At 42.7% G+C, this 18,693-nt stretch overlaps 2 protein-coding genes and 1 pseudogene across 2 annotated transcripts; 1 reads left to right on the forward strand and 2 right to left on the reverse strand.

Moving 5' to 3' along the window:
• The first annotated feature begins 1,121 nt into the window (after positions 1-1,121).
• LOC119310531 lies at positions 1,122-2,969 on the forward strand. Its single transcript, XM_037586251.1, has 5 exons — positions 1,122-1,253; positions 1,361-1,412; positions 1,522-1,610; positions 2,250-2,336; positions 2,424-2,969. Exons 1-5 carry the CDS (start codon positions 1,122-1,124, stop codon positions 2,799-2,801), a joined length of 738 nt encoding a protein of 245 aa, XP_037442148.1. The 3' UTR covers positions 2,802-2,969.
• Positions 2,970-7,022: 4,053 nt separating this feature from the next.
• On the reverse strand, positions 7,023-13,056 carry LOC119312635 (pumilio homolog 24-like). The gene is made up of 18 exons (XM_037588377.1): positions 12,778-13,056; positions 12,655-12,696; positions 12,407-12,468; positions 12,250-12,328; positions 11,669-11,690; positions 11,539-11,550; positions 11,346-11,409; positions 10,977-11,127; positions 10,658-10,864; positions 10,321-10,392; positions 10,100-10,150; positions 9,951-10,001; positions 9,750-9,857; positions 9,502-9,639; positions 9,056-9,130; positions 8,659-8,900; positions 8,224-8,352; positions 7,023-7,781 (listed from the first exon to the last, which is right to left on the reverse strand). Exons 1-18 carry the CDS (start codon positions 12,961-12,963, stop codon positions 7,388-7,390), a joined length of 2,085 nt encoding a protein of 694 aa, XP_037444274.1. The 5' UTR covers positions 12,964-13,056; the 3' UTR covers positions 7,023-7,387.
• A 3,685-nt stretch (positions 13,057-16,741) lies between these two features.
• LOC119312636 overlaps positions 16,742-18,693 on the reverse strand; it is a 5,301-nt pseudogene continuing 3,349 nt past the window's right edge.

Raw genomic sequence — 18,693 nt, forward strand, 5'->3', positions numbered from 1 at the left:
TTGACCTACCAAAGGACCCATAACTTCATGTCGACGCTACCACCCAAGTTCTTTATAAGGATAAAGGTAGGCTTCCCCAAAAACATGAATAGTGTGTTCCTCATTTCACTTCTTTGTCTTTGAATTTCCCAATCTTAATTGTGCATCATTTGTTGTGTCTCCGCACAATAAATATTTGAGTTTGCTAGAATGGCATAGTAGGCACCAGGAATCATCCATTGATGTTAAGAACTAAAGCATGCACATTTACCCGATGCGCATCCATTGCATCCAGATGGGTCTGCTCAGTCAAATGTTCACCATCCACTAGCTGGGTTGTCCACCTGTAATCTACGCCACATTCTCATCGCCTATGTTGTACTGAGGGAGCAGTAGCGTCATCTGCTACTTTGACTATGTACATGGAGTGCATTGGAACAAGACGCTATAGCAACTTCCACTAGTGCAGAACCGGCCTTTAGTGCCGGCTCATAATAGCCTTTAGTGCCAGTTTACCAACCGGCATTAAAGAGTGGGGACCAAAGGCCCCCCCCCACCCCCCACCCCCCCCCACCTTTAGTACCGGTTCGTCACGAACCGGCGCTAAAGTGACACCACGTGGCACGAGCCAGGTCCGTGTGCGCGTAGGACATTAGTACCGGTTGGTAACACCAACCGGTACTAAATGTTTGGGGGGGAGGGGGGGTTGGCTTTATTTTCGCATGAATTCAAGGTTTAAAACAGATTTCACTCAAATTTTGGCCCCAGCGAAGCAGTGAGCGCGCTGGCTCGGTCGTGCAGATCTCGATTTCCGGTTCAGCAGACGCGATGCGATGGCCTTTTGTTCCTCCTTTCGAAAGTAAAAAAAAAGTGACAGACGACACGAGTTGCATGCATCCGCAATCCCCGCTCTTTCGGGCTCCACTCCTTCGTCCTCCTCGGAACCGCCCCTCCCTCCCACTCCCCCTCGCCTCGATCTCCTCCCCATCCCCACCCCCACTCCACTCCACTAGGCGGACAAGTCACGCCACCAAAAACCTCTCTTCATCCTCCGACACCTGGTTCATACACAGCCAAACTGCTTTCGCGTGTGCTCTGCCCCGGCGTACGTCGATCGATCGACGACCGGTCCGGCCACGTCGATGGCGGACGCGGCCGGGAAGGCGCAGGCGGCCCGCGAGGTGTGCGCGGCGTCGGCTGCCTTCGCGTCCTGCCCGCACCGCCGCCGCTCCCCGCGCCGCGCGCACTTCGTCGACTGGTACCTCGTCCTCGCCGTACGTGTATACAATACATACGCATCCACGTCCTTCGTCCTCCTCGCTGCGCCTCCGTTTTCGGCGTCGTGTTAATTAACTCCTCTGAACCGGTGCATGTATGGCAGATCGGCGAGGCCGCGTCGGAGGACGCCATCAAGCGGCGGTACCGGCACCTCGGTACGCAAAAATCACGCCATCGTTGATCGCCGCGTTTAACTACTGATCGTACATCTGTACACTGACGGTAGTAAATAAAATTGATTGATTCATGTGATGTGATGTGCAGCTCTGCAGCTGCACCCGGACAAGAACAGGCATCCCAAGGCAGAGGTCGCCTTCAAGCTCGTCTCCGAGATACGTAATTTACACACGCCTGTTGCTGTTCACTTCACTCCACCGATCCACACGCGCACGCGTTGGGTTGGGCGGCTGGTGCCCCTTTTCATGATGATCTTGCATTGCGGTTCACTTGGAATCTTTTGCCTTTCTATGTTGTTGCCGCTGCCTTTCTGTCACTCCTCTGTCTTTCTAGAGATTTCAACAAGTGACTACATACGAAGCAAAATGAGTGAATCTACACTCTAAAATATGTCTACATACATCTATATGTTGTGTCCATTTAAAATGCCTAGAAAGACAAGTATTTTGAAACAGAGGGAGTAGTAGTTTATACGTGCGTGACGACGAGGATCACTCAAGTGCTAGGTTGTTGCGATCGCTCCGAAACGCAGGGGAAGAGATTGGCAGTTTGTTACTACCTTGATCGACCCGTCGTCCATGCACGTCAGTTACGCCTACGTGATCGTGGCCACTTCGAATTCGAGTTGTTGTTTACTCTGGGCCAACCAACTCCAGTTGAATGCTCAACTCAACTCAATTCAATTTAACTAGTAGTAGGAGTAATTGCAATTATTCTAATTTACGCCTCATCGCCAACGGTTAAAAAAGCATTTGTACTGTACTGTACTGTATGTTTGTGCGCTGACGTGGCCTGCATTTGTTCCCGTTTCGCAGGCGCACGCGTGCCTGACGGACAAGGCGCGCCGGAGGGCCTTCGACGCCGAGCGCTCCACGGCCTTCTGCGCCGCGTGCCATGAACGTGCGAGGGCCGCCACGACGCCCTGCGCCCCCACCAGGCGCCGCGCCAGTGACAGGACGACGCCGGCATCCTCCGCGCAGCAGAAGCAGCAGCAATCCCGCGGATCCGTCGCGAAGCAGGGCAGCGGCGGGAGGAGGCCGCCCGCGCCGACGCAGGCGCTACGGGAGGTGCAGAACCGACTGCGGGACGAATGCCGGGTCATCGACGACTGCCTGCGCGCCAACGCCGCCGGCGCGCGCAGGCGCCAGTCCTTCCCGCTCTTCGACCCGTCCGACCGGCAGCGCTTCCCGGACTACCCGCACGCCCGGCCCCCGCCGTCGTTCGCAGAGTGCCGGCAGTTCGAGGAGGAGGAGCTCGGCGCAGGCCACGGCCACCAGAGCTGGTGCACAAACGGCAGCTGCGAGTCGCCGGTGTACCAGGTCAGGACCGCGCCGGAGCGCGCCGCGAGGACGAACCGCCCTTGGTGATATATGATGTGCTCACAGGCTCACAGCAGAGCGCACCAATTAACTCGCTCTTTTTCCTCTCATTTTGAAGTCAGATTCTCATTTTGAAGCACACAGCAGACATACAGATTCTCATTTTGAAGTCCCTCACGTTTTACTACACGATAGAACTCACAAGATCTTTATTCATATTTCTCCCGGTCGCTGAAAGGCTACCCACTTCACATAATTCACACTGCATTATTCTGCACAATATGTTACAAATTTACCGTCTGTAATGGATGATAAAGCAAACCAGATTTTTTTAGTGGCTAACAATTATGGACATTTCTAAACTAATTACTAGACTGAAAATTAGTAATAGACTAATATGGAAACTGAATTTCTTGAAATAGATTTGCACCCTGCTTTATAAATAAAGCCACACGGCCAAACCACAGAAAGCGTCGATGAAGTTATCTTGGAAAGCATATAAAAGAAAAATCAAACAGTCCTCACAAAAAAAAAAGAGGGCGAAGCTAAAAAAAATGCAGAGTGCAGAGCAAGACACCGTTGAGCATGAAGAAATCATGGGATGTCACCGCAATGTCCTCACCCTGCTTCAACACGGCAATGGGTACCCGCAAACTCTAAGGGTAAAAACCATATTAGGGTAAGGGTATGGAAAAAAAATTACCCAAGGGTTTATAAATGAGAAAAAATTGTACCCATCGGGTAAGGAGGGTACGGGTATGGGAACGCAATACCCATACCCATGTACCCGCATACCCATATACTAGTTCTGTCCAACAAGTAGGTCCCATTGTGTCATTCAAGGAAAAAAAACCTAGCCACATTACCCAAGGCTGACGTAGCCGCCAGCCTTGACTCGAAATCTCCTCCGCTTTCCCATGTGCATGGTCATGTTTAAATGCGTTGATCGTGTTTTATGAACTCATGATTTTGCTTCTGACTTTGTTGATCTTATTATATAGTCTCTTCATTTGATCATTTAGAGGTTGCAGAAGTATCTTCAATAGAGAAAATTATGTCCCTCTTATTTGTCTCGTAATTGAGAAAAAATAACATATATGAATGTTTTCCTAAAAAGTTCACTTACATGCTACTCATCCATGAATATAACTGGACACTGTTTAGTGCCATCTAGTTCATGCTTGTTGTTATCCACTTCTGAAATAATACCATTCTTCTTATTCAATCGCACAGTAAATCGTGAAATATATGTGTTAACATGCTAAAATGTGGTGTATATGTTTGAAATGTTGAAGTATACATGTTAAAATGTTGTGTATATATACAAAAATGCTGAAAATACACGGTGAAGTGTGAATTGGGTAAGGTGGCCGAGATGGGTATTTTCACCCACGGGTATTACCGGCACCCACCCAGGTACGGGTATGGGAAAAGTTTGAAACCCGATGTATGGGTACGAGTTTGGACGAAAAAAATTGAGACAGGTACAGGTTTGGGCAAGCATTACCCGCACCTGAACCCAGGGGTGTCATGTTGAACCCCACTAGTGCGGGGGCTGGGGGGAGGGGGGTCTTGGCCCTCTCACTCGGATTAGATGTGCCATTCCATGGGTTGCTCCTATTTTGAAAACAAACTGTTTTAATGCTACCGTGTAGGATCGTGTCATGGAAACCATGTGGTTCTATGACTTGAACTCACTCTTCTTCTATGCATTGTTCTATCACTCACACTCATCGTTCTTTCCAAGGGAGTCATGCCTCCTTCTCAGGGTTTTTCTTCCATGTTGCGCTGATCCCACGACTCCACGTGTGTCCTTGTTCGTCTTCTCCAGCCTCATTGGAGGGGAATGCTATGTTGCCACTGAGCCCAACTACACCGCATGTACATTGCATTGCATAATTCCTTCTGCTTTCTTTATATTATAAGGTAGTTTGGCCATATATTGTTAGGAAATAATTGGCAGCGATATCCTCTTCTTGTGAGTGATTTTGAGGTAGTTGTTACTTGCATGTGCCAATATTTTTCCATGTTCTAAAAAAGAGCCTTTCTAAATGGAAATGGCTTTGTAAAAGATATGTTTATGTAGACTTGATAGTGTCTGCCTAAAATAGTTTACTCTGCCTCTTGGTTTTCCAGACCACAATGAAAGTTACCCATTTCAGAAAGCACCAGGGTAAGTCCTTGTCCTTTGATTTATATATTCTCCTATCTAATTGATTTGCTTGGCTGATGTGATACATCCTCATCGTTTGCAGTAATTGCAGTGTTTGTCCTTTCACGATTGGTTATTTGGAATGAAAACTGGATTTTGTTGGTTCTTGGAGAGAATCTGATATTTATTCATGCTCAACTCTTGGGAAAGAGGAGATGTTCCAAGGAAAAACCAAAATGATGTTGAAGGAATTGTGATATGAGTGAGTCTTCTAGTTGCCGTATGGGTAGTAGTCAGACAATGGAGGAGCTAGACAAAATCTGTTGTGGGGGCAAGACAGAATATGACTTTTTAGGGACAAAGGCTAAAAACTTTCCATCTAATCCCTTCAATTTAAAAATTCTTCGGGAATTGGTTTATAGCTGGGGCAATGGCCCCCTCAGCCTTACACATAGCTCGGCTGATGAAGCAAAGGATCAACTTCACAATTTTTGTAATGGGAGTGTCGCCATTTGTTTATACATGGAATATAGTATTTATGGGGAGTAGAGATGGGCTGTGTTAGGCTTTGAGTTGAAGTCTGAATTATATGATGTTGGCCTGAAACCTAATTTTCTATTTATGAGGGCTTCGGTATTGAAGTAATTAGGCTGCACCAAATTAATATAATACTCCCTCTGTCCCACATAATACAGCGTACCATGGTTTTCATGGAAGTTAAACGTCACAAACTTTGACCAATTTATAGAGAAATTTATCTAATCCTATAATACTCCTTTCATTCACAAATATAAGATGTTCTAAACTTTTATAGAATTGGATGTATATAGACAGGTTTTAGTGTGATTGTTCACTCATCTCAGTTCGTATGTCGTTCATATTGAAATATCCAAAACATCTTATACTCCCTCCATTTTCGCATACAAGGCCACTTCACGTTTCATGTCAAACTTTGACTTATAATTTTAGTCAACAAAATATGGGTTATATGTCATTAAAAATACATCATCAGAAAGTTATTTGAAATGTGCATCCAATGGTTCACTTTTTTCTGGCATATCAGTCACATTTTGTTGGTGAAATTAATGATCAAAATTGGACATAAAAATATGAAGTGGCATTATATACAAAAACAGAGGAGTATTTGTGAACGAAGGGAGTACCAAATATACATCATATGAAATTATATTTCGTGAGGAATAAAATGATAGATTCTAAATTTTAACATTTTTTCTGAAAACTTGGTCAAAGTTTACATCATTTGATTTTAAATAGGCATAATACGCACTATATTGTGGAGCAGAGGAAATAGATTATAAGCATTCACTAGTTAAAAAGAAGTTCTGCAAAATGTTTGTGGGTGCCATGACCCCCGCACTGGATCCGCCCATGGTAACAATTAAGTTTTCTATGTAATTTCTTTTGTAGCCTTTGCATGTCCTCATTTCACTAGTGCAAGTTAATTTGTGTTATTTGTTCATCTCAACAATGTTTGTCTATTCTGTGAGCAATTTTTCTGAACTTGTGGGGTAAATAGAGAATGTTATGAGTTATGATTATGAATTATAGTTATGACTAGGCTGATTGATAGATAATTTGAGTGTTATCACGATTATTTATAGTGATTAACAATTACAGACATTCCAGACTGAGTACTAAACTAAAAATTATTTAAAAATAGAAAAATAGTTTTGACCGAATGGTGCGAGACACTGTTGAGCAGAGCAACCAAATCAGGGGCAGCGTAAGGCCCCTGGGGCGTGGGTATAATTTGCTTCGTTGACTGTAGCTACATGGTGACCTGGGGCGTGCCTTCATCCTTCATCCTGCCGCAGCTACTGGACCAAACTACGACAAAAAGCATCCGCGGAAGGCAACCAAGAGCGACCCCTCGATGTTCATGTGTAAAGGATAGGAGGTAGATGAACCACCCAATGTCTGACCCGAAGAAGTTTCGAGCAACGACCAAGCATGATCACAAACATGGGGTACTTGAGCTCCCCGTCAACGCCCCAAAGAGGGTAACAACGCAACGTGTCACCCAACCGGACACGGGTTTTTCACCCAAGAACCACAAGAGTGCCCCCAAGAGGTAGCGCACCTTCACAGAACTCGCCAAATTCTCATTTCGAAGTGCCTCAAGTTTTACACAATAGATAGACCACATACTGTTATTCACATTGATCTCAAAGGTTACTCCCTTGTTGGCATAATTACATTCCATCTCCACATTGCGCACCACATGTGATGAACACCAAAGAAAGAAACCCTTTATTTTTATGATTAACCAGTATAAGCATGTAATAAATCGCAGCATCACCATTCATGTGTGCATCAATGCCCAAAGGGGGAGAAAAAAATTGTGCAGACACCAGAGCTTGACAATTCGTCCATGGCAAAACCAACAGATTCAGAATCAGAGCAAGTTGTATGGAGAGTGAGAGAGAGAGGAGTAGGGGGGGGGGCAAAGGTAGGCGGCAGCTTATCTGCTTGGTTTGCAGGTAGATCTTGGCCCAGCTTGACTGCTCTTTATTTTAGAGAGGTACAGTGCCTCAGCTTGTCGTAGAGGCATTTTGGATGAGCCTGGTGCATCAGCATGGTCCGTCTCGAGATGTTTAGCCAGGGCCCGGTGGTTTGCCCTCACCTTCCAAGGACGCCTGGATGCACCCACGACAATGACATGCTGAATCAGCTCACGGTAACGGTAGTCCAGCTTCTTCTTCTCGGGGCAGAACGGGCATCTAAACCTGTCGGTGCCAAACCTCGCCACAAGCTTGCCAGACTTCAAATCCTTGTATGCTTTTTTGGCATGGTAGCCAGTATCTGTATCGCTTAGCTCTGATGATGACTCGTCGGAACTACACTCCATGGCAGACCTGAAAATATGGATACAAGGTTAAGTTCATTGCTAGTTGCGAGCCACATGAGGTTCCATTGCCCAAATTATGGAAACGAGGGCAGCATGGCATAGGGTGCTCCTAAAACCCCCAAATGAAAGAATGACCTCCTTTTTCATCAGAGAAAGCAATAAACTACTTAAATAGGCACCTTGCACCACAATATATTCGAAAATGGACTAGACACTAATGCCCTATAACCTACTTGTAAGTTCTTTGCTAGATGCGAGCCACATGAGGTTGCCACTGCCCAACTATGGCAACACGGGCGCTCGTAGCTCATCTTAAGACGGTCAAAGCGTACGCAAGGCTCACCAGTGACCGTAAAAAGTGTGTTAACTATATTTCGGCTACATGATTGACAAAAGTCAACATAGGCCTCAAGTATGACCCTGGCGCTGGCGATGGCGAAAAAACTCACTTCTCCTCCTCTGCTTTATGTTCCTGAGGCTTCAGTATGCCACCGTCGATGAGCGGTTGCAACTCGGATTTCGCAAGATCCTTCACCATGGAATCTGGAGATTCCAGATAGGCAGCCAGCACCATGGAGCTGCAGCAACCAACAAATTCAAAAGAATATCAGCGTATGATTCCTTTGTTTGTCCTTCAAAATATCACCTAACCAGTGCAATGTAGTATGTAAATTGCAACCAATAGTTGAAACTTTATTCATCGCATTTGCATGGTTCACGTGCCAGAACCATGACTTGGTTTCAACATCTTATGGGTTTCAACACTAGCCTACCCCTACTTGTTTGGGACTGAAAGACTTTGTTGTTGTTGCATTTGCATGGTTCACAAATTTGATGAACAGATTAAACAACTGGCATATTGATGATGACTCATTTTGAGGTACCTGAATCCATCTGCATATAACTTGCATTTCCCTTCAAGGGCTTTTTCCCAGAGGGTAGCAGCAAATGCAGGACAATCAAGTATCATTCTTCTGATTATGCGGCTGGAGTGGTGGTTATCAAAGGCGTGCTCATCACCGTCATCTGTCCTCAGGCGCGCTGCGTCACAAGCTATAGCATTGTGAAGTACGTGGATCCTGTCAGTGACCCCCTCCAAGAAGTTATTTTTTCCACCTACAGCAACCTTGGAAAATGGCAATACAGAACCTCCATAAGCATAGCAGCAGTACCTCTTATAAAGCAAAATTATGTGCAATCATGACGCTCTTCAATAGTCGACTACTCATTCGTATTAAGAGTCATTTGTATTAAGTGTACACCAAAAACAAAGGAGATTACCTCATATAGTACATCTTTGCCAAAGTTTGTTCGAAGTAACTGTCCAACATTTTCAATGCAAGTCTCGATGAGAACCTGCAAAGGAAAAAAGAACACCTACATTATTGCTGGGATTAGGGGTTACGCGTCTGACGGGAGCATGGTAATGTTGGGATCAGCGATGTTATGTGACTGACGGGGGCATGGTAAGGTTGCGACTATATATACTCCCTCCGTCTCAAAATGTAAGATCATTTTTTACACTATATACTACACTGCTGCGAGAATAAATGTAGATCTCTTGAGGGGGGAGAAGTACATGCTCCAAGAGAAATGCCGTTCAATAAATAAATCAAAAGTTGAATACTCCCTCAGATCCAAATTAATTGTCGCAGCTTTAGTACAACTTTGTACTAAAGTTGTGACAATTAATTTAGATCGGAGGGAGTACATGTTTTGAGTATCACCTCATAAAGCTCGCTTTTCACCAACAGTTCTTGCCGCCGTTTAATCAGGTCTTCCTTGCTATCAGATGCAATCAGTGTGTCTTCTGAACCCCCATGTTCTTTGTCAGCTACATCATCCAACTTACTACCAAAGTTAACCTGAACAAAAAAAAGCAAATTTCAGGGGGCCTGTTTCTCTTCAAAGTACTTAAGAGTTAATAGAATAGGTAACTTTTTCGCAAAAAAAATATATAGAATAGGTAACTTGCCTTTGAAACAAGGGAAGGCACGTTGTAGTTCAGATAAAACAATTCACCCAGCGTCAGATAACGTGAACAAAGTGGGTGAAATAGCTGCAGCAATGGGTGTCTCCCGTTCTATTCCAACAAGGAGCTCCATCATAAATAGTCTCATGTGCATATAACTGACAAATAAAAATAAGCACATCAGAAGCTTGGACTTGTTTTTACCTTGTCAAATATGAGTTCCTTTAACTGCTTTTTCAACTCATCAATTACAACCTATAAATATTGAAAGCAAGCTATAAGCATTGTCTCTTCAGATTGCTTGTAATGGCAGCATAACGCTTGCTTCAAGTAAACGATTGGTGCTGACTAACCTCAGTAACAAGTTCTGTGTTGTCAACAATGGAGAGAAGACAAATAACGAACTGGAGGGAAAAAGCATGTTAGTTCAGTTGAGGATTAATCGCTTGGAAGCATAAAACCATCTGAAGTTACTGTGCACTGGGAGGATGTTTGTATAGGTTAAAGCATACAATTCACACAGTACGATCCTATTTAAACACTAAAATATATTACATATATAGACATCACTTACAAGGCATCTATAATCACTGAGAGCAAGCTTCATAATCCTCCCCTTCAAGCTTTTGATAATCATCTTCCTATCCTGAAATGCATTACAATGTTAAATGGCAAAAGCACAATGGAAATAAGCGAGAAGAAATATACTACTGAATATGCAGCGTGAGGCACTAAGTAATGCACAGTTCAATTTGCATGACTATTTAGTGTCTCTGGAATCTACAGAAATTAATAAATAAACATCGGATAAAACAGATGAGTGGGCAAAGTTAAAGCAAGTGATCCGTCTGAAATCTGTCTCTTAATATACAATAAGAAAACAGAAAGAGAAAAAAAAACAGACAATGTACCTCCGCAAGGCCATGCTTGAGGCAAGCAAGCCCTAATTTTAATCCTTCCTTCATCTGCATGATCTGAATGAGAAGTGGTTTTGAAGATCTTTTCTTCTCCACTTCTGATTTCCCTAGTAATCTGGCGACACCTGATAGTTCATCTACGGCGTATGTCCGTTGAGTAAGATGGGGGATTAATTGACGAATCACGTCCAAGGCTGATGTCTACGTAGAACATGCATATATTAGATACTACAATAAGCTGAAGAAACATTTCACCAACAAAGGAAAGCTTTGTTATAAAGCTAGGTCAATCATGTCAATAAAATACATTTACCTTATCTGCAATTGTTAAGTACTCCAATATGACCGTGTGTACTATGGAATACTCAACAATACCCTTTTCCAGAACTGGCTGGATAACAGTAGTCATATACTGCAGGACAGATGATTTCTGTAGTCCAAGCTTGGAAATTATGTTTAACAAACTGAAAAGGAGAGTTGAATTTTAGTATATTGAACTAAACAAATAACTTCAGCCACGATTCTCAAAAAAAAAAAAACACTTCAGCCACCTATGGCAGGATAAGTGGATGACCACAATATTATTTCCCTCCACCCAAGTTTAAGTTTTGTACAGAAAAGTAACAAAAGTTAAGGGGAAACTTCAAAGCAGATGTATGGCAAGACATTATAGCATGCCAACCTGAACCTGCATGGTTTTTCTTCTTTCAGGTCATTGGACAGCTGAAGCTCAGTGGAGTACAATACTTACTTACTTACTTACGAAACCTTTTATCCCAAACAAGTTGGGGTAGGCTAGATATGAAACCCTTTCACGAGGACTTCCCAGGAGGTCACCCATCCTAGTACTACTCTCGCCCAAATGGGTTTCATACCCAAAAGACTGGCTAGTTTTTACGTTGGCTCGCCAAGCCTATCACAACCCTTAGATATGAAACCCTTTCACGAGGACTTCCTAGGAGGTCACCCATCCTAGTACTATTCTCGCTCAAATGGGTTTCATACCTATTTTCTGAGGCCGCGTCGCCTGATTAAAGGCATGGTCAAGAACTGCAAGAAAGAGTGCATCTCAATGTGAGATTACCATGTATCCCACTTGTACATAAATAGAAACGGATGCATACAATGGCATTCGACAATTAACTCCTGCCGTTCCTATACATGACGATTTCCTACCCATTTGTGACACACATACCTGCCGCCCCTATTGTGTGACAAAGAAGGGAAGCCACATGACCACGAAGGGAATAGATGAACCTTGCAAACTGTTTTCTAGTGGCTGCAGTCACAAACAAGAGGTGTGTTAGTGAAGCTAAGGGTAATCAAACAAACAAGCAACCTTCTCACATATGAACCCATATGAGTTATTAGCGAATCGTAGAGAAATTTACCCATTTTTATGATATTATGCACAAGGAAAACAGTGTGTTCATCAAGAGAAAGATCGAGCAAATGTGGCTGCAGAGCAACAAAAATAGGATCCCTCTCTGAATGTGAGCACCACTTCACACATAACTGGCAAAAAATGGTGGGTATCGGAATAAGTACCAAAACACCATAAGCAACGAGAATGAATATCAACTTACTTGAAGAACACATGCGGTAGGGGATCTAGCAATTTCTAAATATTTCCCATCCATTTTACGGAGAGCCTCGGTAACTAGCCTGTACAGACGGCAAATCCATGTGCATAAGAACTTGAACATATGTCACAACTCACAAGACTTTGATAGTGACACTTACCTGCATCTCCTGATCGTTGTCGTGTTATGGTATTTCATCTTTACACATAGCATTGTGAGTTCCTGTTAAAATTTAGGTGCCGTGAGCAATCAAACTTAGAGTTGCCCAAAATATGGTACTGAACCATCATAAACAGAGGTGGCGATTCAAGCAGAGGCAGGAATTGCAATTCGTCAGCTGGAATCAAATTATGGCATCACATACAGGAATTGATGCTGCTGGAAACATGATGAAAGAAAAAAAATCACCTTCACGAGGTTGTTATCGAGCTTCGTCGACTCGGACATTTCCTGCCACAGAGTCAAGACCCATGCTCAAACTCAAGCAGGCCATGCTCTAAACCAATTCCCATGCTCCAACCATGTCCATACCTCGGCTGCGACCCGCTCGTCCATGGCGGTGACGGGCTGCGGCTCCTCCTTGGACCCGCCGCCGCCGCGCGCCGCGGGGGCTTCGTAGGGCTTCTTCCCCTTGGCCCGCTTGGACGGCCCCTCGGGCCTCCCCGCCGCCACGCGCTTCCGCTTTTTGGCGCCCGGGTGGTCGCCGCCGCCGGCCATGGCGACGTGAGGAAGGCGGGCGAGGGTTTACTGGTACCGCCGGAGGAAGAGGCTGGACGGAGCTCTCGGAGGGATCCGGCTTCGCCTGCTCCCTCCTGCTCGCTCCCATCGGTGTTTCCATTTCATGCCGCGGCTTTCTCTTTTTTCTTTCTAATCTAATTATCTCTTCCTTAATTTTAAGGGTTGAAATCGGGCCTTATTTTGTTTCAATCAAATTAAGCCATGTACGTTATGCGGGGAGCAGGCAAGTCTCGTCTCTCTGGGAGCCCCTATTCCTCGACCAGTGTGGTGGAAAGGGAGAAAACAGCAAATGCATACCAGTGCGGGGTGCGGGCCGTCCCTTCTTTTCTTCATTTTCCTCGTTTCCTTTGTATAATTTCTTTTAACAAATTTCAAATAAATACGTAAATGTTAACGTTCACACATGTGGCACGAACCAACATGACCCAAACGCCTTCAGTATCATTCATTTTGCCACATCAAAATAAATAACATCACCAGGAATCTTTTTGGTTTTCGGTTTAAAAATATTTTATCTCCTAATTAAAAAATCCAATTAGAAATCCATTTTCACCATTAAATTTGTCTCGACGAGATTTTCAAAACTAGATCCCATGATGATATGTTTCGATGAAAATTATTTTGGTCAAAAGTTACCATAATGTTTACACTGTAGTTGCCATTGTGTTACACTAAAGTTGTCATGTGACACTTTTAGTTTATAGAGCATGGCAATTTTAGTATACCATGGCAATTCCAGTATTTTGACCATAAAAATTATTTTTTGTATGAACCATGACAATTTTAAATACATGTATCATGAAAATTTTAATTTATGGTTCATGGAAAGTCTAGTTTCTTAATATCCCATTTTATAATATGTCAAAACTTACTTTTAAATGTAGAAGAAAATAGCTGAAACATATCATGACAACTTCAGTATAAACACCATGGCAGCTTATGTGCAATAGACATGTAACTTTTAAAAATCGTCGAAATATATTGATACGAGATCTAGTTTTGAAGATCTCGTCGCGATGGATTTAATGGTGAAAATGGATCTTTAATCGGATTTTTCATTAAAGAGATAAACAGTTTAAAAACTGGAAATCCAAAAATATTCCCACATGCATGCATGCGGTGACGTGGCGTAGTCAGTGTGTTGACATGTGGGCGGATGTCGCTCCCCCCACACGTATGGGCGTTATCAGCGTCCAATAAATATTCACAAAATATGAAAAATATTTGTTAATACAAAAATAATGAATTTGAAAAAAAATTCATGAATTCAAAACTGTTTTTGATTTTCAAAAAACTCAATTTTGAAAAAATATTTACAATTCTAAAAAATGTTCACGGATTTCAAAAAAATCATGAACTAATAATGTTCACAATTTTTGAAACGTGTTCATGATTCTTAAGAAAACTTGAAATTGCAAAATCAAAAAAAATCGTGAATTTGAAAAAATATTTGTGAATTTCAAAAATGTTCATGAATTCAAAAAATGTTTAAGAATTCATAAAAAATCGTGAATTTGAAAAAATATTACTTATTACTAAGTTGAAATGTTCATAGCTAATGTCAAGTCTATTATTGTGTTCTTGTTGGATGATCATGATTTCACAAAAAGAATTGTTAGATGACCATGATTTTAATAGTCAGGGGGAACCTATTAATGTGGTTCTGTAATAATGTGTTCATGTAAGATGAGCATGAACTTAACTGCCACAAAAGAAACTGTTGGGGGCGGAGCTGAATTTCACGAGCAAGGAGATCCAAATTTTATGACATCGGCCAAGTACTTAATGTATTAATGTCAACTACCAATGTTGGCAAAAGAAATTATTTTGTGATGGTGAAACCTAATAATATTAACCTTTTAAATCCTTAAATCGAGTGCAGTTGCCCTTTAGACAGTAGTAATTCATAATGTTCTTTTGCAAAGCATTGGTGTAATGTTTTCGGAAAAACTAACGCCCACACATATGGGCGTTTGCACATCGGCCCCACGCCTTCATCATCACTCATTTTATCACGTATGAACATATGACATCAGCAAAAATCTTTTTTTGTTTTTGGCTTAAAATTATTTTATCTCCTAATTAAAAAATCGAATTAAAAATCCGTTTTCACCATTAAATCCTTCTCGACGAGATCTTCAAAACTAGACCCCATGTTGATATGTTTCGACGAATTATTATTTTTGCCTAAAAGTTGCCATGATGTTTACACTGTAGTTGCCATAGTGTTTAAACTAAAGTTGCCATGTGGCAATTTTAGTTTGTAGAGCATGGCATTTTTAGCGTTTGATGATGACAATTCCAGTACTTTGACCATGAAAATATTTTTTTTTGTATGAACCATGGCAATTTTAAGTGCATGTATCATGGTAATTTTAGTTTATGGTGCATGGCAAGTCTAGTTTCTTAATTCTCCATTTTATAATATGTCAAAATTACTTTTAAATGTACAAGAAAATAGTCGAAACATATCATGGCAACTTCAGTGTAAAAATCATGGCAAATTCATGTGCAATAGACATGGCAACTTTTAACCAAAAAAAAATTCGTCGAAATATATTGATATGAGGTCTAGTTTCGAAGATCTCATCGCGAGAGATTTAATGGTGAAAACGGATCTTCAATCGGATTTTTCATTTAAGAGATAAAACATTTTGTAAACTGAAAATCCAAAAAGATTCCCACATGCATGCATGCGGTGACATGGCATAGTCTGTGTATTATAGGGCGTGTGAGCGGGTTTGACTCCCACCACACGTGTGGGCGTTAGCATTGTCCAATGTTTTTAGCAAGGAACATGAGCATTTCTTTTGCCAAGTATTATGGCAATATTTGTTTCGTGTGGAACTGTGGATCAATGCATTCCATGAAAACAAAGCAAGAGAGGCATTCATATAGGTCTCACATGGTTCAAGGCGTACAATGCAGCGTGGTATTCGGAATACATGGCAATGGTCTACTTAGCTTGTTTTCTCTCCAAGGATGAAACATTAGCCGATGGGCTTTTTTCCCATAAATTTTGTAAAGATAAGTTGTACCCCTCCGTTTTCAAATATAAGTCTTTTTAGATATTCCAACAAGTGACTACATACGGAGCAAAATGAATGAACCTACACTCTAAAATATTATGTCTACATATATCCGTATGTTTTAGTTCATTTGAAATGTCTAAAAAAGACTTATATTTAGGACCGGAGGGAATATATATATTGTCAAAGTACATAGTGCCGAGAGAGCCCTCGGCCTTGTCACTCGTACAAACGATGTTGACATGGAGGTCACGCTTAAAGGATAGGATGTAGACAGACTGCCTAATGTCAGAGCCGAACAATCTTGGAGCAACGATCCAAGCATGCTCAAAAGAGGGTAATGACGCAGTGACCATGGGGTGCTTGAGCTCACCGTCAACGCCCCGAAGAGGGTAACAATGCGACGTGTCGTCGTGGCCACGATTTTTCCAACCAAAGCCCTGGCGCGCGCGGCCAGATTCTCATTTCAAAGTGCCTCAAGTTTTACACAGTAGATAGACCACATATGTTGCTCTCCCTTGCTCAAAAAAGAAAATACTGCCTTGGCATAATTACATTCCATCTCCACATTGCGCACCACGTGTCATGAACACCAAAGAAAGGAACCCTTTACTTTTGGTGATTAACCAGTATAAGCATAATATCAGAGCTGGTGAGCAGCATGGAGGCCATGAACGTGTCCCTTTTGCATCCGGGCCCATGTTCGCTGTAATAAACGCGACTGATGATATATAGAGAAAAAGCAAAGGCTAATCGCAGCATCGCCATTCATGTATGCATCAGTGCCAAAAAGGAGTACAACATTAGAGCTTGAACGATTCATCCATGGCGAAACAAGTCTTAGCAGCTAGCAATCTGATTCAGAATTAGAGCAATTTGTATTGTATGGAGAGAGAGAGAGGAGCAGGTTATCCGCTTAGTTTGCAGGTACATCTTGCACAGGACTAGGCCTAGGAGGATTAATTAGTGCCTCAGTTTGTCCTACAGGTCTTGAGGCTACTGCATCAGCATGGTCCGTCTCGAGATGATTAGCCAGGGCCTGGTGGTTTGCCTTCACCTTTGCAGCATGGTTGGATGCACTCAGGCCAATGGCATGATTAAGCAGCTCAATGTAACGCTAGTCCAGCTTCTTCTTCCCGAGGCACAACGGGCGTGTAAACCTGTCAGTGCCAAACCTAGCCAGACTTCAAATCGGCGTATGCTTTTTTTTAGCATAGTCGCCAATATCTCTATCACTTAGCTCTGACGACTCGTTGGAACTACACTCCATGGCAGGCCTGAAAATATGGCAACAAGAGTAAGTTCATTGCTACTTCATGAGCTTGCCATTACCAAATTATGGCAACACAGGCACTCATACGCCCGTGTGACAAAACTCAACATACGCCTCAAGTACGACCCTGGCGCTGGCACTGGCGATGGCGAGAAAACTCACTTCTCCTCCTCTGCTTTATGTTCCTGAGGCTTCTGTATGCCACCGTCGATGAGCGGTTGCAACTCGTATTTTGCAAGATCCTTCACTCTGGAATCTGGAGATTCCAGATAGGCAGCCACCACCCTGGAGCTGCAGCAACCAACAAGTTCAAAAGAATATCAGCGCATGATTCCTTTGTTTTTCCTTCAATACCACCTAAGCAGTACAATCTAGTATGAAAATTGCAGCCGACAGTTAAAATTTTATTCATCGCATTTCCAGGGTTCACGTGCCAGAACCATGACTTGGTTTCGACATCTTACGGGTTTCAACACTAGCCCACCCCTACTCGTTTGGGACTGAAAGGCTTTGTTGTTGTTGCATTTGCATGGTTCACAAATTTGATGAACAGATTAAAGAGCTGACATATCGCTTTTGAGTCATTTTGAGGTACCTGAATCCATCTGCATATAACTTGCATTTCCCTTCGAGGGCTTTTTTCCAGAGGGTAGCAGCAAATGCAGGACAATCGAGTATCATTCTTCTGATTATGGGGCTGGAATGGTAGTTATCAAAGGCATGCTCATCAACATCATCTGTTCTCGGGCGCGCCGCGTCACAAGCTATAGCATTGTGAAGTACCTGGATCCTGTCAGTGACCCCCTTCAAGAAGTTATTTTTTCCACCTACAGCAACCTTGGAAAATGGCAATTCAGAACCTCCATAAGCATAACAGCAGTAGCTCTTATAAAAGTAAAAATATGTGCAATCCTGACGCTCTTCAATAGTCGATTACTCATTTGTATTAAGAGTCATTTGTATTAAGCGTAGACCATGGACAAAGGAGATTACCTCATATAGTACATCCTTGCCAAAGTTTGTTCGAAGTAACTCTCCAACATTTTCAATGCATGTCTCAATGAGAACCTGCAAAGGAAACAAGACCACCTGCATTATTGCTGGGATTGGGGGCTATGTGACTGTGGGAGCATAGTAATGTTGGGATCAGGTGTTCTCTGACAAATGGTCACCCTTAAATAATAGTATACATTGCACTGCTACGACAATAAATGTAGATCTCTTGAGGGGGAGAAGTACATGCTCCAAGAAAAATGCCTTGAATAAATAAATCAAAAGTTAAAATACATGTTTTGAGTATCACCTCATAAAGCTCGCTTTTTACCAGCAGTTCTTGCCGCCATTTAATCCGGTCCTTCTTGCTACCAGATGCAACCAGTGTGTCTTCTGAACCCACATGTTCTTTGT

Source organism: Triticum dicoccoides, chromosome 5B (genome assembly GCF_002162155.2).
Source record: "Triticum dicoccoides isolate Atlit2015 ecotype Zavitan chromosome 5B, WEW_v2.0, whole genome shotgun sequence".
Classification (NCBI taxonomy): Eukaryota; Viridiplantae; Streptophyta; class Magnoliopsida; order Poales; family Poaceae; genus Triticum; species Triticum dicoccoides.